This window comes from Chaetodon trifascialis, chromosome 14 (assembly GCF_039877785.1).
Source record: "Chaetodon trifascialis isolate fChaTrf1 chromosome 14, fChaTrf1.hap1, whole genome shotgun sequence".
Lineage (NCBI taxonomy): Eukaryota > Metazoa > Chordata > Actinopteri > Chaetodontiformes > Chaetodontidae > Chaetodon > Chaetodon trifascialis.
The window spans coordinates 11590486-11607518 of NC_092069.1; the positions used below are offsets into that span (position 1 = coordinate 11590486).

Here is a 17033-nt window from a genome sequence, read left to right on the forward strand (position 1 = left end):
AATACTGGTGTCAAACACAGAGGGCACACCGATCACCGGCTCCGAGGACGATGCAGGAGAGAGAGCAATTATGTGCATTGCGCCAAACACAAAAGGACGCTGGTCGGCTGCATAACAACAGTCTCTTATCTGCTTTCCCCCTCGTCTTTCTGCTTTTCTCTCTCGATTCCGGCGTTGTTGCCAAACATGCACCGCACGTGTGTATGTTTCCCGCCGTCCGCTCTATGGCTGCCACTTTCTGCACCTCTCTCTCCTCAGATAATTTCATGCCTCTCTATGCTAGCCAGCCTTCATGCCTAGCTGCCTGTGCCATCCAGGCATATTGGGCTGAGGAAAGGCAATTTGGCTCCACCAAGCTCCCCGCGGACCGGTGCTACTCTTCACACTGTCATTCGTTATGAGACTTTTTACTAACAAGGCGTGCGTGCTGAGATGCAGGATGAGATTGTGTTTCAAGACATAATTCACTGAATTTGGTGCTCTTAGCGATGCAGCTCTCGCATGGGAATTCGCCATGCACACAGCTCAGCTACTTCACTGCACACTTACACAATAAGTTCTGTGTTATAGGATGGGGTGAGTTGATAGGAAAGATCTGTCAAGGCTAAGCAGTATTAGTATTTGGTTAACTTGCTTGAGTCCTAGCAGTGAAATGAAATGATGAACCGATACTTAAGAATAGTCTATTCCTCATGGAGGCCAGGCAGGGAGGAGTTAACAGTGCGCCGCTCCTCTCCTCTCCGCTTGATGACATCAGTATTGTCTCTGCATCCATGAAATTAATTTTTCTAATCTTAGTCAGCAGGAGCGGGGGAATTTGCACACATTAATATGGAACTCGATCTGTACTCGCCCACTGCTGCAGTCTCTCTTCTCCTCTTTCTCTCTCCCCCCCCTCCTCCATTCCCATCTTTTCTCTTTCCACCCTTTCTATTTTTCTTTTAGCTCGAAACAGTAGGCCCAAATGCACGGGGTTACAAGCCTGAAATGCCGGGCTTTGTTCTGGAGGCCGGGGCATTGCCGGGCCCCGCAGTGTAATAGCAATTGGAGAGTGCTCTGCTGCATGGTATAAATAAATAACATAAAAGACAAGGCTGATTGTCCCAGCAGACCAACCGGCTCTGGCTGCAGCATGTTGATTCTCCAGAGACAGACACAGCACAGAGGATAAAGGGGATCCGCTGACAGTAATTATCCTTATTTGTTTCTCCTACACAAATACACACGGGCTAAAATGGTTTATTACACAGGTATAAAAGCAGGCATTATGCAGCAGTCCTTCCAAGAAAAAGAGAAGATAATCAATACCAAAAAGGCATCTTGGGGCTAATTTTCATACACAATCAGGTTTGATGCGTCTTTCTTTGGCGATATTCAGAACAATTTGCGCCATGCGAATACCAAATAGGTCTTTACACCTAATAGCTGAAAATATGAATCCTACTATTTTTGTACATCACACTGAAGACTCTGGAGTATCCAAGTAGCTAAGTACACTGAGCTCTGTGCTCACTGTAGCAGCTCGTTCACTGGACCTGAAATGTTGTTAAAACAGCATTAAACCACCAAGTGATGTCAGAACAGAAAGGCTTGCTGAGCCGCCGTATGGACGTATGAAGGAACATCTTTTATGTCAGTTTTGGTTGCCGTGTAAGCATGTGTAGAGCAGCAACGCACATCTCACTGTATTGTTACTGCACCTGCTAAGTGGGTGAGCCTGAGTCTGTCATTTTTTCCTTTGTGTGTGTGTGTGTGTGCGTGTGTGTATGTGGGGATAGTAAATAACTGAAATGAAGGGCTCATGCAGACAGCTGATGATTTGGTCATCTAGTGTGAAGGACAAGGGTAGTAATAGCCGCAGGGACACAGTGCGTAAGTGAGTGTGTGCGTCTGAGCCCCTCTCGAACGCCTTCGCTCACCACGGCTGATAAGTCGGAAGATTTTGGAAAGAATTATTCCAGCATTGGAAACGAAATTGGAATAATAACCATTTACCAATATTGTTTTATGTTTGTTTGATCCCAGTGTGCGTCTCATAATCCACATATCCGAGCCTTTTGTGTCGAGCATTTTGTCTCTTTCTGATTAACAACTTAGCACATTAAAGCGAGGAGTAAAATCATTTTTGCAACATAAAAATGTTGAGCTCAGAAAAGCAATTTAGCAGGTTTCACCCCACAGTAATTTCACCCATGTTCTGTTTTAATGGCTTTGTTTTGCAAAAAAAAAAAAAAAGGGGGGGGGGGCTCACGAGAGTCAGAGCGCTGGAGAGGAGTTCATAAATTGAATTTTAAATTTAGCAGTTGAATTACTATTGTCTCCCATGCCTCCCCCCCCCCCATTGAATGGCATGCCCAGATGAACAAAAGTGAAAAACACATTTGAAGAAAATAAAAAACAATTTCTGTATATTCCCTCTAGTTTTTTATCTGCTGTCCCTCCTGGCACAAACACGATTCACTTCATGTCATATTCATAATTTTTTTCCTAAGTACAGCCATTTCTCTGAGGGGAGAAAAAAAAATAATGTTTCAATTTGTCAAGAATTGTTGTCGGGGGGTTTTTTTGTGCCTGGTGGTGTGAGGGAAATGGTGGGCATATCTCGAGGAATAGACTGCAGTGGGCTGAAATCTCATTTAGTGGAACTTGTCATGAGAGCAGATATGAGGCTGTGTTTGGGGAGGCGGAGAATACTTTTTTTTTTTTTTTCCCTCTGTGGACAGGTGTGGATAATGCCATGTGTAGAAGACTCACCAATGTGTCGGATAGCTCTATATCATTTTATTGTGGCTGTTTTATTTAAGAATTGCCCACAAGTGTGTGTGTGTGAGGGAGTGGGAGATCAGCAGTGAGAGCCAGAGCGAGATTGTGCTAATACACATTTCTGTGTGTGTGTGTTTAATCGAGCGTCCACTTCTCCGCTCACAAAACTCTGAAGTTGTTTTCTGCGTCCAGTGCCTTTCCAAGTGCAGCCGTTAACCTATTTCTTTTGCAAGCGTGTGTGTGTGTGTGTACACTTTTCAGCCCTGTGAGAGGATTTACTTGTGTTGCACTCAGCATTTTTGGCAAACGGAGGACCTCTTGAGATGGATTGGTGAAGTGGATGGAGCTGGGGAGGGGGTGTGTGTCCCATATCATGGGTGGCACAGTGCCCTGAATTTTCAGAGACTGAAGAGCGTCGCCCTCTCACTGCAGATATTACTTAGCGAACCCATGTGTGTGTGTGTGTGACTGGCTTGTGGTGTGTCCTGTGTGAGCGTACAAACGTTGAAGCAGATCATGTGTTGTCGCTCTAGAGAAAACGTCATTACTGCTACATCAGAAACATATGACCAGCGACAGTTATAGCAAAAAGTGCTCTAAAACAAACCTCTCCTTTCATCTTCAGACGCTTTAACTCTGTATATTGCCCAGTTCAGATGCAACTAAGGATCTATTTTAGTTGCATTCTGCATTAAGTTATTAGATCATGTTCATTACTGTCAAGTCAGGATCGTCATGCTTAACAAGGAGGGAGGCTAATTCTATAATGAGTCAGAGTTTCTTTCCAGAAAGAGCAGATCTGGAACCAATGTTTCTCCTTCAGCTTGAAGTTCATCTGCCGCTGTTTCTAAAATACAAATGATTTTTCTGAAACTTTTAAAACAGGTTTTGCTCCATAACTTTAATTATTCCCCAATGCGCTTAACTCAAATGTTGGCAATCATTTTGTCAGACGTCAGCTTTGTCTGGTGGTTAAATGCTTCATTATAGATCAGTGCTGCCAGTTCACATAACGTCGGGAATGGTCTGCTTATTCCTAGTTTCATACATGACGGAGGGCAAAGCACAGCACACAAGCAGGAGCACAGTCATGCATTAACGCACACTAAAAGCCTTTTTTCCTCTTTCTTTGGATTAGATTGTTCCTGGTGAAATCCTGGTGCAGGATAACCCCTCTCCTCACACACACCCACGTACGCCTCCATGCTGTGAAATAACTTTTAAACACCCAAGAGTACTCATTCTTCTATCTCTGGCTTTCTTTCTCCATCTCTCTCACAACCCAAACACACTTTTTTCTCTCTGTCTTTCTCCTCCGCACTCTGTGAAATAGTCCAAACTACTCCACGCACATGCCTCAGTAGACACAACCACTTTAAAGCTAGAGCGCCGTAACCGTCCGCACGTAACCTGCTGAATAAAGTGCTCCCATCCCCTGACATGTCTTCTTGATATTAGCCTGGCAATATGAGGCAGCGGCAATTTCTCCTCTACAAGAGACAAGGTGATATTGAGTTGGGGAGAAGAGAGGGAACTGAGGAGGGAGCTGGTGGTGGTGGAGGACGAGGAGGAGGAGGGGTGGGGGGATGGTTAGTTGGAGATGAGAGAGGAGAAGTGAAAGTGTGTGTGTAAGAAACAGCAGGAACAAAATGTCATAAATCACACATGATCCTACACGGCGGAGACAAAAGGGAGAAAGCATGAGAGGAGAGAGCGAAGATAGGAGAAGTCCACATTATCTGCCCGGGAGACAGACAAACACGCCGCTATGGGTGACGGATTAGCATTAGCCTGACGCACTGTACCGGAATTTTCCAATGGCTCACTGAGACCCCAAACAACCTCTAAAAAGGCTCTGAAATACTTACAATGGAACAAATCACCCTTGACACCTTCTCTTTCTTCTCTTTGATTTTGTTTTGTGTTCATATAAGAAGCTAGCTCCCCAGTTGTGGCTTTGGAGAGCAGGTACTTTGACTGCTTGGCTGCCCTAAAGTCCCACCTGGGATTCAAACTTGCAGACTTGAAATGCCTCGTCACAACTGTCATGCAAAGCTCGTATCCCTGCCAGACTCTCAGCCCTTACCTGTCCTCTTATTTTCATTCCAAAGAGCATAAACTGCAATGTAATAATCAGTGTTTCCGCCAGTTTGCTGTAAGCAGCAACATAGCTAGTGAGAGGCGAGCACTGTACAGTGATTATTGGCACGGCTGGGCTGTGGTTGTGGGAACACTGCCATAGAATTTTTATTGCTATTGCTTCCCATCGCTTTAAACAACATTTACAACACTTTCAAAACCCTTTCAGACATTAAAAGAAAGATACAAGCTTCAGGTTTTAATTAAATCATTTTATTTTGGCCCTCCTCCAGCAAAGTTTGCTCCTGATAGCTATGCAATAAACATCTTTGCTTACTTAATTCCATTTGTAGCTCATTTATGACCTGTAGGCCTTAATTTAAGGCTTCCACCCGCTGTGCAATTATAAAATAAATCAATGGTGGCTGTGGTTTGGAGCTTGTGCACTAAGTGGACTTCTGTCAGGAGCTCCGGCTTGGCAGATGGTGGATGAATTCGTTTGAACACCTCTCAGCCAATCACAGTGAACCTGTGGTGAATGAATGTGAAATATTAGCAAATAAGAAGAAGAATATGAAATGCTGATGACCTCTCATTAAGCCTTTTCTTTCCTTCTACAGGTGTCATCCATGGACTTCATGGCTATGAAACGCTCCCAGCTGTACAGCATGGCCAACAACCCCTACTCTACCCCACAGCAGCCAGGGGCCGGGCCTTATCCTACTAGCCAGACATACACATCGCCGCCTCCACACAGATATCCAATGAGCATGCAGGGGAGGGGCCAAATGGGCATGGGCGGCATGCAGTATCCTCAACAGCAGGTATGTCAACAAAGCCAAATGCCACATCTTTGCACATGTGCGTCCGACCGTGATTCATGAATGAGTCAGCCCGCTCTGCAGCGCTGGTCCAGACTTTGTAGCCGGTATTATGAGTGATATTGCTGTGGGACGTCTGCTTCTCGTGGTGAACATTCTCCAGCGATTTTCCCCTCAAGGCTTGGCATGTTCAATTTGAGACGCAGCCTAAAACACCAGGCAGCACATCTCACACCCTGGCATGTGGTGGTGTCACTCCTGTTCATCACTCAGTTCCCCTCAGACTCCCACTGGAGCGAGATGGGTTTGATGCGCTGTGTGTGCGTGTGCGTGTGTGCGTGTGTCTAAGCATGTTCATTCTTTATGCTTGTTTAATGGAGCGCTTGTATGCTTCATTATGTAACTCTATAAGCTTCTGCGTGTGTGTGTGCTTGTTTATTTTTTCTGTATGTATGTCTCTTTGATTGTGTGTGTGTGTGTGTGTGTGTGTGTGTGTGTGTGTGTGTGCCCGCTTGTGTAGTGGAATGCTCGCTGCTTAGTAAACATAGACACAGCACAGCCGACCCACGTCACAGTCTCTCTGTTAGACACAATAGGCCTGTGTTAGAGACAATAGTGCTTCTGTCTGCTTTATTGAGTCTTAAGTAAATCCAATTTGGATTGGAAGGGTGTGTGTGTGTGTGTGTGTGTGTGTGTGTGTGTGTGTGTGTGTGTGTGTGTGTGTGTGTGTGTGTGTGTTTGTGTGTGTGTGTGTGTGTGTGTGTTTGTGTGTGTGTGTGTTTGTGTGTGTTAAAGGGAGACACAGAGAAAGTATGCATGTGTATTAATCTGTGTGCACCATAGATGTGTTTGAGTGGATGATATGATGATATATGTTTGTTCCAGACTTCTGGCAGAGAGTGAACGTCTTTTCACCATGCGCACGCGTGTGTGTGTGTGTGTGTGTGTGTGTGTGTGTGTGTGTGTGTGTGTGTGTGTGTATGTGACAGTCTAGTTCAGTCACTGTAGTTTGTCGTGAAACAGCAGTTCTGAGTGCCACAGCGAGAGGGGGGAGTGTCCCCTGCTGTCACTGCCTGCTATATTTAGTTTGGTTTGGACTTGGACCCCTCTCACTGGGACGAGCGAGCTTCCACACATAGCAAGAACACAGCGAGAGAGAGAGAGATGGTGAAAATAAGAGGGAAACACAGATGGAATGATTTTTCCTACATTGTCTTAAAATACTGTACAAATATGCATACATGCAGAAAGAACTGGTGTGTGATGCTCATGTATTTATATGTAGACTCGCTCACATTCGATTTTCACATTATGCAGTGAAGATACGTTTTGTATTTTTTTAAGGAAAACATCTTATGGAGATGGAGAAGGCCTCAACAAATAGGTATGCTCAGAGGTGCACAAAGAGTTAAAGGGTTACTACACTGATTTTAGACATGAGGATTGGTTTAGCCACCATTGGGAATACAGCTTTATGAGGTCTGAGAGGATAACCAATAATGTTGCCAGGGTTATCCCAGGTGGACTTGCAGATAAATGTTTAATGGAAAGCCACTGGAGTTGACGTTGAGAGATGTGGCTGTCTACCGGGCAGCGAGGGTCGAAGTTGCATTTTGGGAAATCTATGATCCAGTACTGTTGGAGATTGACCAATACTATGGACTGAAAGTCAGGATATCTTCTGCTGCATCAGTTTTTAAATATTTGAATTCAGACTGTGTGTGGTACTCAAGTACTTTACTGAAGTGCTATTTATTTCAAGTCAAATTTTTCTGTGCTTACAATCAAAAATGTGCTTGTATTTTTTTCAAATCTATTTATAATGTATTAATATTACAGATTTTTTTTATTTTTGTGTGTGTTTATACTGTTTTGGTTATTGGTGTGTAGGCATTACCTTTTAATATGAATAACAGCAATGGTTATAATTTGAATTAAATCCGATTTCATCCATATTTTGTGCTTAAAATTGCAATACATAAATAAATGAATAGCTTCAAAATAATGTGTAACCTTTCTCACAATAAAAAAGGTAGATACTACTACTACTGCTACTACTTATAATAATAATTATTGTTATATTAATTGCCAAAGAAATTCATTCTAAATAGCTCATTTTCTCTAATTTTGTCATACTGGTCACACTGGACCCTAACAGGGAGACTTGATCTTGGACTTCATTACCCAAGCTGCAGGTCTTAAGCTCGTCTGACGCATTTTGATGATGTCAGCACACTCCCAAAATGGGCATTATTGCGCCTGCAGTGGGGTTTTGCGGTATCAAATACACACAATTGGGAGCCAGCGGGGGTGTGTATATGAAGACAGGCTGTGCATAGAGAATAATGCCAACGCATAATGACGTTCAGTCAGTAACACACACAAAAATACATCCCTGGTACTGTTTTGTGATGAAATCCTCGGGCGTATTACATAGCCCGAGCGTTGCGCTATGGAACGTAATTAGTTCAAATAGAATTAGTTGTTCACTCTGGCTATAGCCATGGGAAATGCGCTTCTAAAGTTTCTAATTATCTGGCTCTGGCTTTAAAAGCAGCACCACCGCATTGCCTATCTGCAGTCGGTGAAATCTAGCTCACAGTAATGAGTTCGGAGGAGGAGGTTTAATTCCACACTCTCAGATGAACGTAATGAGCCTCACCTACAGAAAAGCGGTCAGGGGTCTGATCAGGGAGGAGCGGGGAGGGCTAAAAATGAATGCCCCAGATGTGTCCTGCAAAATATACTGTATATCAAGTATTGAAGTGAGTATTAATTACGTATCAAAAGATGCAGCGAATGCGGTTGAGATGGACATGATTGCAGTCGTGTCTGGGGGAGGAGAAACCAGCCGCCCTCTGTCTTAACCTCGCGCTGCAACACTGTCCTAGAACATTCTCACCGTCTTCACTGTGGCAGCATCAGCAAGGGGGGATTGTGGGTGATGTAAGACACGGCACACACACAATCCCCCATGATGCATCGCGCTTCAGGGCTGAGACCTCAGCTTGTCACAGCCAAGCATGCTGGGATGTTGCCATGCAACGTGACGTCAACAAAGATATGCGTGTACATCCACCTCTGTAATTTCCCCTCGACTGAGTGACTGTGTGTGTGTGTGTGTGTGTGTGTGTGTGTGTGCGTGTGTGTGTGTGTGTGTGTGTGTGTGCGTGCGTGCGTTTGTGTGTCGGGGGGGTTTCAGCAGAGGAACAACAGGTCCTCTTTGAATGCCTTTCATTATTATGATTAAATCCTGCCAAAATTAAGCCCCACTTGTATTAAATAATAACTCCACTGCAATACATACATTTCATCCAGAGGACGTGCTGGATGTGTGTCAGGGACTCAAACCATGGCGTCAGAATGAACCTTTGTAACAGCTTAAATCTACTGTATGATATGATGCAGGGTAAATTATTACTTTGTCACTTGAAATATCTGACTGACATTTCTGCTGTACAATGAAAATGACTTGAATTTTGTCTTTTGGCACTTCCTGTCATCTCTCGACTGTTGCTTTTCAATAAAATGCTCCTAAAATATAAAAAAAGAGAGCAACATCTATATCCAGAATTTGTGTTCCCATTACTCAAGAAAATCCACCGACCTCCCTGTGAACAGTTTTTATTGGAACTCCTCTCTTATCCCGAGTAACAGGGACAATGTCATTGTTTGATGTTTTGAGCAGCACAAACAAATTTCTGTTTACTTCCATTATATCGGGGTGGAGTAAGAAATCTCTGAGATGATAGATATCTCAAAAAACAAAGACTATTTACGTGGCTTTGCTTTCCCCAAGTGGTAAGTGAGAAAATAAATTTTTCTTTGTGTGTGTGTGTGTGTGTGTTATGTGTGTGAACAAGCTCTAACATTGTATCCAGAATAACTATATCTTCATGACTAGATTCTGCAATTTGTATGGCCTGAGCACACCCACAAATCAAGTCATCTGATTTATTGTTATTTCTTTATGTTTGTTCGCACTCTGAAATATGCAGTTATGGAAAAGATGTCACACCTACACTGTGACATTTACATACATACACACAGACGTGTTCACAGATCCATTAAAAAAGCTTGTTCATGACTCAACTAATCTGGCTGTTTACAGTATTTGAGTCAGTGTGCGTGAACATACACAATGTACACAACCCAGAGGCCATACGTGACCCTTCAGTCCAGGCTGAGTCATCGTTTCTGGGGGGTCCTTGTTTATCTGTTCAGGCCCTCAAGCTTAATGTCTGAAGCTCTTTGTCTTCTACACATGCGCAGTCACATAAATGCTTACACAGACAGCATATTTCTGCAGATGTTGACATACGTGCACTCTGATGAATGCTCATACATATTCTCAGCAGTGTAGTTCACTGCCATTTAGGTGCTCCGCTCATGGCCTCCTCCCTTTATTCAGACATAGCAGGCAAGCACAGACACCGATCTCGCTGTTGACGTCTCAGAGAAAAAAAACAACCTTTCCAAACAGCCTCCAGCAAATACAGTAAGCCTAGACCTTGCATAAGGTGTAGTTAGCATCATGCTGCGTCTGCATGTGTACGAAAGACAGTTTGAGTGTGTCACACAGGGTGAGAGACGGAGAGTGCATGTGTGTGCGATGTGATGGGAGCCACAACAAACATATCAGCTGAAGAAGAAGAAGAGGAAGAGGAGGAAGTAGAAGGAGGAGGCGGGTGTCTTGGGGATGACAGGCCACACAAGAGTTTTGGAAGCGGAATGAAGTTGAAAGTGAAAAAAAACAAGAAAGACAAAAACAGCGTTGCCAATTCTTAGCGTAATTTCCTGTGATTTCAAAGTTGGCAGACAGAGAGGAAAAGGAATTTGAAGGAAACATTAGCGTTTGATGTGAAAAGAAGGGGGAGGGGTGATGGAGTGGGAGAAAGGAGCGGGAGGAAAAACAGATATCCTGGGAAATGAAAGAGAAAAAGGAAGGAGTGCATCTGTGCTGTTGTGTGTGTGTGTGAGAGAGAGGGTGTGCGTGCGTGTGTGTAGATGGGGGTGAATATGTCAACGAGTCAGGCAGAAACCATTACCAGTGTTGGCTGTTTGTTCCTTACACACTAGGCCAACTTAATAGAAGCCAAGCATTTAAAGTCAAGTGGAAATGTGGCTGACCCTCCGCCTGTTCACTCCATACAAACCCCTTCACAAGCCTGCTGTTCTCTGCCGCTTTGTATACCCTTCAAGTCCCACTCTCTCTTTAAAGATTGTTCAGACATCATCTTTATTCACTCATGATCAGCGGGCAAAGGAAACAAGACAAATGAACAAATAAAATAATGCATCTGTATTCTTTAAATGCCTCTTTTTCTTTCAACTGGGCACTGACTGTGTGCATTCCTGGATAATAAGCAGCAATTCAAGATGGCTGTTCTCCTTTGTTTTATTCACTTCATGTGTTTAATTTATTCAATGCAACTTATTTACCCGTGGTTTTCAAAACAGCTGAAACTACTAAAATAAATGAAGTGTCAAGCAATTATCAGATGTGCTTTATAGATTTTTGAAAATAGTTGTAGACACTCAATAAAGCTTTTGTTTGAATTAAACGGTTATGAGAATAATTTAATAATACTATATATAGACACACACACACACACACACACACACACACACACACACACACACACACACACACACACACACACACACACACACACACTGTCTCAGCACCAAAGCTAAATGGAATTCAGCCATTGTAATTTTATTATTTACCCTTTCCTGCTGAGACAAAACCTCTAAATGAAAATAGTGATTGACAGGTCTCTTAAAGAGACAGCAAGTAAGTCAGTTTGTGGTGTTTTCTGACAGTGGAAAAAGGTTAGATTACATGATTAATGTTTGTGGACATTTGACTTAATCCAGTGTTAATTTAAGATTATTACCAGTTCAGAAACAAACACAGCGGTGATAATTAAAATGAAATTTGTGAGTGTACTTTAGAGGGTCAGACAATAGTTGACTGGGCTTTTAAGTTTCCATTAAAATAAAAAGCTGGTAAAAGTCCTTGTCTGTCCAAACATCATCTTGTGGGCTATCGACTTTAGGGAGTTAGATGGGTAATTTACGACATCGATTGAGCCTGGGCAGGGGGGTTCCTCACCAGTGGGGAGAGCGAGGGCCACTTGGAAGCACTTAGGGGCCCCGGGTGCTGGGGTTGTCTCTGGGGTTAATGCAGCCAGCGCTGCTGGCTCTGACGGATGGCTGGGAAGCCCCAATAAATCAGCCCCTCTGCCAGGAAAGATGGAGGCAGAGGAGGGGTAGAGGTACAAAGGGGACCACTCCAGCGTCGTCACGCCCCTCCCTATTTGAAAGGCTCTTGAAACGTCGGTGCCTCGCTGTTGAAAGTACACATCTCAACCATGCAGATACACACCCACACAACACACACTTTCTTTCTTCTATCTCCTTCACAACTCCAGACCTGCGCTCCATGCCAGCCCATGGGACCCTGGGCATTTTCACCTCACAATTAAAAAAGACATTAGGAGTGAGAGGGGGTGGGGGGGAAGGGGCTTAACAGAGGAGAGAGAAAAGGATTGAAAGAAAGGAGGACAACGATATGGAAAGGCTGATTAATTAAGGGTTCCTCTCTGGCTACAAAATAGATGAAGTTTCAGGATCAATTAATTAGCAAGCTAGCCTACGCACGTCAATGGCTCTAATAGCCTGCTCTCATTTGTAACTTTTATTACCCTGCTGCTGTGGAGTGGCTCTCAGCCAATCAGACTCCACGTGGAGATGATGCTACGTGGCTATTAACTGGAAAGTGGGGAGGTAACCCCTCCCATTTCACAGACCAGTTGAAGTGATGCTATCAATTATATCAATGTAAAGTGTGTGTGTGCCAGATCTAACATAAAGGAAGATGGCAAAACACAGAATGGGACGTGGATTAGTGCATTCTGGAGAAGCAGCACATACACATAATATATAAAAGTAAATTGTGATATGTATGATGTGACCCAGTGGATTACACTGTTTCATTTCAGCCATTAGTTAAATTACAAAGCCCAGGTCTTTCTCGCTGTTGCATTAGTTGTATGAGCTATAAACTCCATCATTCTCGCTCAGGCAGGTGAAGTGATGTTGGAATTTAATATAATTTAGTGTTGAATGCAGGCGAGCGGTGTAAAACGTCACAAACTGAGTGTTTTTCAAAGATCCAGGCTCGGCGCTCTGTGTCTACAGCGCTCTATATGTGCCTATTGATAAGATAAAAGAGCAGAGAGATGAAAGTGGAGCGAAACGGAGGGTGCGAGGAAGAGAGAGGAAAAAAAGGGATGCTTTACGTCTTTGACGAGTTACTAGGGGATTAGTCGCTGCTCTAATTGGCTCACCGAGAATTCATCTCATTTTTCTCCCAGATTAGAGATAGATTTTTACGCAGGTCAAGTCTGCTCCGGCATCGCACTCTCTGGGCTTCATTTTGTTGAAGCGAAAGAGACGTGATGTGCCATCAACATTTGAAAACAGATCTGAGAAGACATTGATTGGTATAAGAAGCGTAGATGAAGACAGAGCCCGGCTGTATAGACCATAGAGTGTAACTTCAAAGAACGTCTAGCATACTGTATTGAATTGAATGTAAATCCATCTGAGTTTTAAGATGACCCCCCCCCCCACCCACCCTTTTGCAACAAGATAATGGCTAAATACAAGATGATAGATAAACACAGAAATGTGAACGTTATTCAAATAAGATCTACACATATAGCTTTAAATATTTTACATTTCTTTATCCAGAGAATCATCTTTAACTAGTAGATTACTATTAACCAAACATCAGGAGCACTCAGTTGCATTCAAGTAACCACAGAGAAAGCAGACAGACAGAGACGATGCTGAATCCTCTCATATTCAGGCCAATGCAGCTTATAGATCTTTTTGTCAACATGGCAGTTTGCTGCACTGTATGTTGTGTGTTTTGTTGTTTAGTGATCATGCAGCGATGTATGTTCCCTCCTGTGGTTCTCTCAACATTCCTACCAAGCTGGTTGACATGGCAATAAATACATAGTAATTACGTGTCTCCAGTTTATTCTGTACACCTAGCTAAATGTAATGGAGTCTAACACAACAGTCCAGCCATAAATCCTCCCTTCAAGAAGGTTCAGTTTTTGTTGTTGTAGAGAGGTGTTGATTCAACTTTACGGTCATTTTGAAAGCTGTAGTTTGCGGTGCTGTCGAGCTGCATTGCATTACACGCAGAGGTGTGTCTGATATGTAGCCCCCCCCCACTCGTAGAAACACCTCTCAGTATAATGCAGTGCAGCTCTAATGACCATTAAGTCAACTCCACATAACAGTCAAAAACATTGTAACATTCACAAAGGAAAGATTTATTACAAGACTGTTGTATTAAACTGCATTAGATTCAGCTAGGTGTACCTAATAAACTGGCAAGCTGTCATGTGGAAGTTGTTTTTTGTGAAAGTAGGAGGTACATGAAGTTTGCTCATGAGCGCTCCAGCATGGACTCACTGAAACAAGGTGTTGACGCAAAGACAGGTGCCTGCTGACCCTTCAGAAGGTGTCATGGACAACACAGGCCTGCTTCCCCGGAACCCTTTTACATCATCATCCTGACACCACCGACACCTGATTCATCTCCAACGCGCCGACCTGAAGGAACCCGACAATCCATTGTGTCGCTGTCGTTTAGCACAGCGGCACCTCAGAGCGTAAGCATCCGAGAAGCGAGCCTCGCAGCAGGGGATGTAAAATACGAGTGTAATCTCCTGCGCTGATGTCGACCGCTAATGGCGAACAAGCATGTTTCAACTAGAAGCCCACCCCCTCTCGCCCCCCCACTCCTCCCTGTTCAGATGTAATTGACATGACTCCTACACAAGTTCGAGCCTGTCATCACAGTGAGCGGTGAAAAATGTGGCCAGGCACCGCGTGCCGGAGTGATTGATCTGAAAGACTCTTTAGGGCTACTTTGTGTTGAATTGTGACGTCTGCATGTGTCGCGAGCCGTCTTTCCTTCTTCCCCACTTTGCACTTTAATGATGATTATTTTTTATCTGTCAAAACTTCAGTTTGAGTTTGATGTAGCATTAGGTCGGCTTTTCCCCCCTGAAATTTCCAATACAAACATTGAGAAATTCTGTGTCGGTGTCTCGCTCACATTCCCTCTTTGGGGAATCCTGCTGTAACTCCTTCAGTATCAGTAACTACGCCGCCCTCCCTCCCTCCCTCGGCCGTTCAGATCCATTTTTGACCCCTCCAATGAATCACATTTGCTTTTTTTTCTCTCCCTCTTTCTCAATTTCCCCTCTCTTTTCTGTCTTTCTTGGCCACAGATTGGGGTCAGGAGTTTAGTAGGGGAAAACATTTGGAGCCGGTGGCACGGGGCCCAGAGGCTCTCGCGAAAAGGGGAAAAAAAGAGAGAGAGAGAGAGAAAAAAATAAAACGCTGTTCACACACACATTACAAAGAGCATTAACCTGCCCTGCTCTGCCTCTCCAAATGTCTCCATTACAGCTCTGCCTGGAACAACACAGGCACCGCTAGTCACAGCCAGCCATCAATTGATGTGAGCAGAAACAGAGAATTAGAGAGAGGGAAAAATAAAGAGAGACAGACAGGGGGCAGAGAGCAACATTTGGCAGTCTTCAGAAAGGGATCCGAGATGAAAATATAGAAAAACACGCCTGTGTGTCTATCAGTGGAAAGCTACACTATCTGCTCGCTTTCACTCGCCGTCAGTGCGATGTTGATGTTATCACCGGGTCGATAAGTCACAATCTCTGAATAGACAGGCTTGTGTTTTCATTTGGGAATAAAAACCTCTCGGTATATGAAGTGCACCATGTTTCATATCAACAAAAAAAAGCTGAAGCAAAATGGAAAAAAAAAAAAGTTAATTCATCTGCAGCCTAGTTTTTCTTTGTTCCCTGAATGTGACTGCTGCTGTATTTTTATATTTAGTCTTTGCTCCATGTGTAGTGTCTAGGTCGCTGTATATCACTCCTCCTGTCCCTCACTCTTTCTCTCACACTGGTGAGGGCAGCTCATTCCTTGTGGTGTCAAGGGCCTCCTGATGTGTGTGTGTGTGTGTGTCGGGGGGGTAGATCAAAGAGAGGCATGGAGCAACGGAGAACGCCGTCACCTTGGGGGGAGAGATGCGAGGACGATGACGAGCACGCTGATGCATCCCCTCTCCTTCCCCTTATGTTTAATCATGAGCCTGTTGATGCTGATCCTTCCCTCCGACGCCTCGCATTTCATTAAGGGACTCACCTTCGCCTGCGACTCACAAACCAGTGACGGCGTTCCTGCCTCTTTCCGCATACAAGAGATGAGCGCATGTGGTGTCGGCTGTGAGCGGCTGATCTTATCGCCGCGCCGAGCTGAAGAAGCTGCTTGATTTGTTTTGCTCCGGAGTTTAACGATAACCTCTTGTCGACTCAGCTCAGATGCGAAAGTAGTGATGTGTTTCTTTAGATGTCAACTTTGTGCGTCGCAAAGATGCCGAGGGTGGACTTTACAGCAAAGTCATGAATGCACTTGTGTTGCAGGGGTCTTAGCAATGATCCCATCCATCCATCCATTTTCTATACCGCCTATCCCTTTCGGGGTTGCGGGGGGCTGGAGCCTATCCCAGCAATTAACAGGTGAGAGGCGGGGTACATCCTGGACCGGTCGCTAGTCGATCGCAGGGCAGCAATGATCCCATGGTTCAAATTAGAACTAACTTTCGACGATTCAGTGACAAACTAAGAGTTGTCCAATGCGCACCTGGTGGACAGGTGTGTAGCAAATTGCAGTCAGGCAAAGGAAGCTGTGTTCCCACACAGCGTCAGCACGGAGGGGATTAGATATGGACTGTTTTGGTAATGGACTGTCGTCAGGCAGCAGATTCACAGTAGAAAGCCAAAGCAGCTCTATACTAAACCCTCAGGCTGCAGCAGCCAATCACAAAGGAAGGACACCGTAGACAAAATCCACATTAATAATCGATTGAAACATTCGTAAAATGCGAGTATACATCAAGAAAACAATGAAATGGAAATGTTACTTTTTATTTGTTGGATTCCCGCCTATAATAATACAAATCTAACCTTTTGGAGAAAAAGAATTATAGAAAAAAATAAAAAATAAAATGTTAATCTTAAACAATAAGATTGAATAAGATTGTGTAAGTGTATTTAAGACTGTACACTGTTCCTTTAAGTAGATCACTTCTTTAATGTTTTACCTGAAGTTGTCACCACAATCAGAAATATTTAAGGGCGCATTTATTTTACTTCCATCCTGAAATGTGCAGTATTCATTTGAGTCTTTGTCTGTCTTGTCTTGCCCAGGTTCAGATTGTCCCCCAGTTTCTTGTTCAGCGTAGCTCGAGGG

General features: G+C 43.9%; 1 protein-coding gene across 3 annotated transcripts in view; it reads left to right on the forward strand.

Moving 5' to 3' along the window:
- LOC139341998 (AT-rich interactive domain-containing protein 1B-like) overlaps positions 1 to 17033 on the forward strand; it is a 167764-nt gene that overhangs the window by 19247 nt on the left and 131484 nt on the right. For all 3 annotated transcript variants that reach the window (XM_070978811.1, XM_070978812.1, XM_070978813.1), the window contains exon 2: positions 5463 to 5666. In XM_070978811.1, the coding sequence (XP_070834912.1) occupies positions 5463 to 5666 (204 nt within the window). The remainder of the gene's footprint in view (positions 1 to 5462; positions 5667 to 17033) is intronic.